This window comes from Mustela erminea, chromosome 2 (assembly GCF_009829155.1).
Source record: "Mustela erminea isolate mMusErm1 chromosome 2, mMusErm1.Pri, whole genome shotgun sequence".
NCBI lineage: Eukaryota > Metazoa > Chordata > Mammalia > Carnivora > Mustelidae > Mustela > Mustela erminea.
The window spans coordinates 140,518,132-140,524,504 of NC_045615.1; the positions used below are offsets into that span (position 1 = coordinate 140,518,132).

General features: G+C 55.0%; 1 protein-coding gene across 1 annotated transcript; it reads left to right on the forward strand.

The window, feature by feature from the left end:
- The first annotated feature begins 1,991 nt into the window (after positions 1–1,991).
- On the forward strand, positions 1,992–4,432 carry GSX2 (GS homeobox 2). The gene is made up of 2 exons (XM_032334332.1): positions 1,992–2,867; positions 3,535–4,432. Exons 1-2 carry the CDS (start codon positions 2,294–2,296, stop codon positions 3,873–3,875), a joined length of 915 nt encoding a protein of 304 aa, XP_032190223.1. The 5' UTR covers positions 1,992–2,293; the 3' UTR covers positions 3,876–4,432.
- Positions 4,433–6,373: the final 1,941 nt, after the last annotated feature.

The window sequence follows — 6,373 nt, forward strand, 5'->3', positions numbered from 1 at the left end:
GCCGAAAACAGACCTCTGATGACCTTCAACCCAATCCAGAAGGGGAAAAAGGAAAGGGGAAAGCTATTACTTCCTTTGAGCACTTGCAAAGTGAATAAATACACATAAGCATAAAGTATATAAATTACACACACATATACACACGCATCTGCAAAGTGAGTGGGGAAATCATGTCACCTGTTTGCACAATTTAGGCCTGTTAAAAAACACCCAGCCTTTAAGCATCTCTTAGTAGTTGAGCTCCCATTCTTGTTGGGGCTTGAGTGATTCTGGGACTACGGGCGTTCTCCTGACACGAGTGAGGATGGGTGGGCAGGCCGGGTTGAGGCTGAGTGTCTGGGATGGCTGCTTCGGCAAACCTTGTGGTACAAAAGTAGTTACAGCTGAGCTGCCCTGAGTTAAGCCCTGAGACTCCTTAATTGTTGTCACAAGATGTTGGATTAGCACATTTCTGGAATAGTTGTCTGTTTACACTCTGGAGACCCACCGTCCACTAACCGCTTTCTAATTGAATTCTAATCACATTCAAATAGCTCAATAACCAGCCTCAGCTGCAATTCATAAAACTTTAATTGCCATCCATAAATCCTGGGCTCCCCAGAGCGGGGCGTCCCTACAACCCAATTACATTTCTCTAGCAGGCAAAAGAAATGGTCCCAGAGATGAAAAAGGGGAAGGGAGAGACAGACAGAGGACAGAGAGAGAGCCTATGCCTCGCACTGAAAAGTTGATGCTCCCCTAGGATTTGGGCACTGGGTTCTCAGAGGTGGAGGGAGTCCTGTCCCCAAGTTTCTTAACACCATTGTGAACGAAGGCCTGAAGTCAGCTGTTTTGGAAAAAGGATCAGATTTGTATGGAGCGTTTGCTCACCCTCCCTGCTCCAACCGGACTTTCCTACAGGGGCAAAAAAGAGAAAGCTCTCACCTCTGCCCTCTCACCTTCTCCCAAAATCAATAGCCTCTATCTCGGCAGCCACCAAGGTGCAAGTCTTCTGCTGGAGCCTGTGCCCCTCGGATTTCCTTTACCAAACCACCTCTCCTATCCTGAGGCAGGATTCCTTGAGTGGCTCAAATTCCTTCAGCCTCTTTCAGCTTTTAAAGGGGTGCGGGGTGGGGTGGGGGGGAGTGTTTCCCGGTTAGCCTGCCAGTTGCTCAAGGTCTGTAAAACAGAAAGGCGCAGAAAATCACAGGACCCAGAGCAAAGCCTTCCCCAAGACTGCTCGGTCTCTAGGAGGGCTGGGGTTTGGGTCCTCTCTCCAAAGTCATTGGGATGGAGTTTCCAGGGTTGTCCTGGAATTGCACTGGCTTGGAGAAAGGAGAGTGACTCCTGGACGGGTCTCTCCGCCGAAGGCTACATCGACGATTACAAAGGAGCACAAGGAAGTGTCCTTGATCTAAGCAGCTCCAGGAAGGCCCCAAGTGCAAAGGCATTTTAGAGCGTCTCAAGCATTAGAATGAAAAGCTCTCTGAAGCTTCTTAGGTAGGAGGCTTCACTCTTGCGCCCCGGATCGGATGGGTCACGAACTAACCACCTGAATGACTCTGGCCAAGTCCAAATGCTGGCGGGGCGGGGGGGGGGGCACTGTGTGTGTGTGTGTCCGTGGTCCAAGCCGCGGTGCGGGACTGGGCTGGAGCCAGTCCACCGCCCACACAATCGTGCTGGGAACAGCAGGCCTCACAGTCTCCCGGCCTCAGCCGCGGCTGGTATAGAGGAGCAGGGAGCACTGGGCATCCCTATTAAAAAGGCCTCAAGGTCCCCACCTGGTACCCTTTTCGGCCGGGAGTGGGTAAGAGTTGGCTGGGGCCCAGGCCGGGGAAAGGGGTAGGATGGAGGATGCAGCTCTGATTTCTCGAGAAAGCGTGGAGAAAGAGGGGGAGGAGGCCGGCCTCCCCGCGAAATTAACAAAACCTACACTTTGCAAAGTCTCCCCCATCCCCCTCCTTCGAGTTCTTCCCTGCCGCGCGCCCGCCCCTCCTCGCCGCCTCTGTTGTGACTCGGGCAGCCTATCCCGAGGGTGGGGAGCTGCTGAGGAGCCTGAGCCGAGCGGTACTCCGCAGCATCACGTGCCGGGGTGGGGGCTATAAAATCCCGGAGCCGGGGCGCCGGGCGGGGGACGTGAGGACCAGCCCTCTCCAGGGACCCCTTTGTTCGCAGCCCAGACGCCGAACACCTCCGCGTCCCCGAGGGCTTGACCGCCTGCGTCCGCGCCGCGCCCGGGGCAGAGCTCAGAACAGGAGAGGAGGGGAGGGGGCGCCACCGCCGGCCCGGCCCTCCAGCCACCCCCCCTCCCGACATGTCGCGCTCCTTCTATGTCGACTCGCTCATCATCAAGGACTCCTCGCGTCCCGCGCCCTCGCTGCCAGAGCCGCACCCGGGGCCAGATTTCTTCATCCCGCTGGGCATGCCGTCCCCGCTGGTGATGTCTGTGTCTGGGCCCGGCTGCCCGTCCCGCAAGAGTGGCGCGTTCTGCGTCTGCCCACTCTGCGTCACTTCGCACCTGCACTCCTCTCGCGGGCCCGCGGGCTCCGGCGGCGGGGGCGCAGGCGCCGGGAGCACAGGGGCCGCCGGTGGAGGGGCGCCGGGGGGCGCAGGGGCCCTGCCCCTGCTCAAGGGTCAGTTCTCTTCCGGTCCCGGGGACGCGCAGTTTTGTCCTCGCGTGAGTCACGCGCACCATCATCACCACCCGCCGCAGCACCACCATCACCACCATCAGCCCCAGCAGCCAGGCTCCGCCGCCGCCGCAGCGGCCGCGGCGGCTGCGGCGGCAGCCGCGGCAGCCTTGGGGCACCCTCAGCACCACGCACCTGTCTGCGCCGCCACCACCTACAACGTGGGGGACCCGCGGAGATTCCACTGCCTCACCATGGGTAGGGCGGGGGCTCTGGGCACCTACGCGCCGCGCCTTCCCGGCTCCCAGGAGCAAACTTTCCGCCTCCAGTGGAGGAAGTGGCAGCCTGGGGCGGGGGGTGAGTGGGAGGAGGGGCTTTTCGTGTAACTGTGGAGTCGTCCCCAGAAGTTCCACCAAGGTGGAAGTTAGCTTTCCAACCTCTCCAAGCAGCCTCGTCCGTGCACTCCGGGGACCTGGTGTCTCAGTCTTGCGTAATATCGGGGCCTTTGGGACCTCAAACTTGAGGGTTGAGAAACCGAAGGCTAAACTGGCTGAGGTTCTGGGTGGGTATGTTTGAACTTAAGTGTGGCATTCCGTCGTCGGGGCTAGCTAAAGCATGTCCATGCTTTTGGCCAAGCCAGCCTTCCTCTCTGCTAGGCTTGAAGGGAGACGACCGGACAATGCCCCCCACCCCTCTTTAAGCTTCTGACTTCACATCACATCAAAGGCCTTCACTTGCTGTGGGGGTCTCTGTCCTTCCCCGCTGAGTAACGAAGTGCCATGAAATGGGAAAGGGAGAGGGATGGGGACAGGTGCTTGAGCTTCGCGGGTGGGTCCTGGAGAGGCGTCCTGTCCAAGGGCTGGCACGTGGGGTGGGATCGCCTCACCCGAGAATTACGTCTCTGCCTCTCTTGGCCGGTCTGCAGGGGGCTCGGACGCCAGCCAGGTACCCAATGGCAAGAGAATGAGGACGGCGTTCACCAGCACGCAGCTTCTGGAACTGGAGCGCGAGTTCTCTTCCAACATGTACCTGTCTCGACTCCGGAGGATCGAAATCGCGACATACCTGAACCTGTCGGAGAAGCAGGTGAAAATCTGGTTTCAGAACCGTCGGGTGAAGCATAAGAAAGAAGGGAAGGGCACCCAGAGGAACAGTCACGCGGGCTGCAAGTGCGTAGGCAGCCAGGCGCACTACGCGCGCTCCGAGGATGAAGACTCCTTGTCTCCGGCCTCGGCCAACGATGACAAGGAGATTTCTCCCTTATGAGGAAGGCCCGCCTCCCTCTCACCACACGCTCCTGGCCACCCCCACAACACCAAGGTGACCGGTACCCAGGGGCCCAAATCCTCACCCATGCTGTGGTCCCATCTGCAGAAGGACGGAGTTGAGCATTCTCCCCGCGCACATGCCCGGCCTGACCCTTCAGGTCTCATCCTTGACCTGTTTGTTTGAAGTTCCACTCAAAGTTATAGGTCTTTGTTTTTTTAATGTAAATAATCTAGATTCAACTCTGCTTTGTCAAGTAACAGGGAAAAAAAACCACGGTTGGTTTAAGTTTAACACTGTATGTGGGTTTTTAAAAGCGCATGTCCTTTCCCCTTCCCCACTGTCTTTCAGAACCTAAGAAGAGAACGGGGGTTTCTTGATTATTTTCTGTTGTTGTTTTTTAAATGAAAGTATTCAATTGCAAATAATTTAGAGAATTGAACCTTGTAGGTCTCACCTCCTGAAAATTTGCCTGGGGAGAGATTGGAATTCAAGTTGCCGAAGTCCCTTTGTATGTGAATAGTTTTATATAAAATTTATATTTATATTTATTTAAATAAATGAAACAAAATCAAGGTTTTCAATTTGTGGTGTTTGCTCTCACCATCTTTCCCCGTCTCCCCCTTGCCAATACCTAGAGAAAGCACGGATGGGGGGAGGGAAGGTGTCTGAGAATATAGAGGGAAGTGTTGACTAAAAACTAGTAATGTGGGGCTTGGGTTGAGGGAGCTCATGGCACCCCCTCAGTGATGATGTTGCCTACGGAATACTAACTCCCCATCCTCAAAAGAGCTAAGCTGCTCACAGTTGAAAGGACAAGTCATTCCATTTAAAGTGACACTGACAATTAATGACAGACAAACTTGTTGATTTATTTAGCAGGGAAATGTCAATATTCCTTACCTAGTATCTATTTTCTGTGGCAGTTCTCCTTTTCTCCCCTTTCCCCTACAGCTCTTTTAGTACTAAAACCGGAATTATGTGATGGAATTCGAACAGTTTTAGGAAGAGCAACAATCTATCAAACAGGTTGGGAGCAATCCACAAGGAAACTTACAAATGATGCTGCAAGTGACTGGAAACATTAGTTCCCGGTTGTTCCTCTACTGAAGAAATCAGCTGATACCATCAGTGCTGAGAAAACATGAGGGCAGGGACAGGGGATTATTCTGCCCAAAGATTTATATTCTCAGTTTTCCAAAATAGCTCAGAGGTGCCTTCAGACTCTTGCAGTTTTCCTTGGTCTCCCTGACTTTAACCTAAATCTGTTCCCTCCTGATCCTTTTCTTCCCCTCATCTTGCAGAGTTAATTGCTGCAAACCTGTTCCTGGAGATTTACTCTGCCCTCAGCAGGGCAACCTGGCTCTTTGCTCTGTGCAGCCAGGGCCTGTCACCTAAGGAAGACAAGTGAAGCTGGAAATGTGGAAACTGGGTCTCGTTCCCGGCAAGCTGAGCCCTCTAACCCTCACTGGTATTATTTCTGATTATTTTCTGTAAAGATGCCACCCAAGAGGTTCAAGCTAATAGGAACTGTTTACAACACACAGGTTTCTCTAGATCTGATTTACTTTTGGTAGGTAGGAACTGAAATCTTACCAGGTGAGATGGGGCTCTACAACTGAGGTCAGGAAGCTAGTTTGGGCAAAGGGGAAAGTTGGGTGGGGGTGGGGTGGAGGATGTGATTATGGTTTTTCCCTGCCCAGAGTTCATTAGTTCTTTTCTCTTTCTCTTTTCTTCTTTTTCTTTTCTTTTTTCTTCTCTTTTCCTTTCCTTTCCTTTTCTTTCCTCTCTCTGTCTCTGTTTCCCTCTCTCTCTCTCTCTCTCTCACACACACACACACACACACACACACACACACACACACGGGAGGCTCAGAGAAGGACTTTGGTCTTCAGCTCCTATTCGGGTACCGGCCAGGGCAGGCGGGAGGGACTGAATAGGGAGCTGTCGCCGCTTTGTGCACCGGTCTGGGCCTGGTCCTACGCAGCGGTCACAGGCATCCAGCTCGCTCCTACCCCGGCCTGGGAGGCTGAGCCTCCCGGACTCTCTCACGCGCGGAGCCTTGGGCCCGTCGCGCTTCCCGCCGCAAAGGGGAGGAGGTAACCCGCCCGCTGCCTTTCCTGCCTTTCCCGCTGCTTTTCTCCCCCCTTCCCAATAAACAGGACTCTCCGCCCACAAATATAAGGGTGGGAGGAAAGGAGTTTTGAGGCGCAAAGAACGAGAGCGTTTACAGAGAATTCATTTTCGGGAAATCACGCGAAGGACAAAGAGCCCCGGCTGCAGCTCTCAGCGCTCCTGCCCAAAGCGAATCCTCAGCTGGGCGGTGGGCCGACACCTCCGTTCCCTGGTCCCCCTCCCAGCCACAGCCGGCTGGGGCGGGGGGCACCTCTACGTCGCCCAGCGCTGGGCCCTGGCCCTCCCCGAGTCCCAGCCCAATCGGAACCCGAGCTTCTGTGTCTCTGTGCCTCGCCTGGCTCGCGCACCCCAGGCCCTGCGCC

Bases quoted from the DNA above. Each gene is read 5' to 3' on its own strand.
- GSX2 (XM_032334332.1), top strand. From the start codon at position 2,294: ATGTCGCGCTCCTTCTATGTCGACTCGCTCATCATCAAGGACTCCTCG. The intron at 2,868-3,534 runs GTAGGGCGGGGG...GCCGGTCTGCAG, and splicing joins ATTCCACTGCCTCACCATGG to GGGGCTCGGACGCCAGCCAG.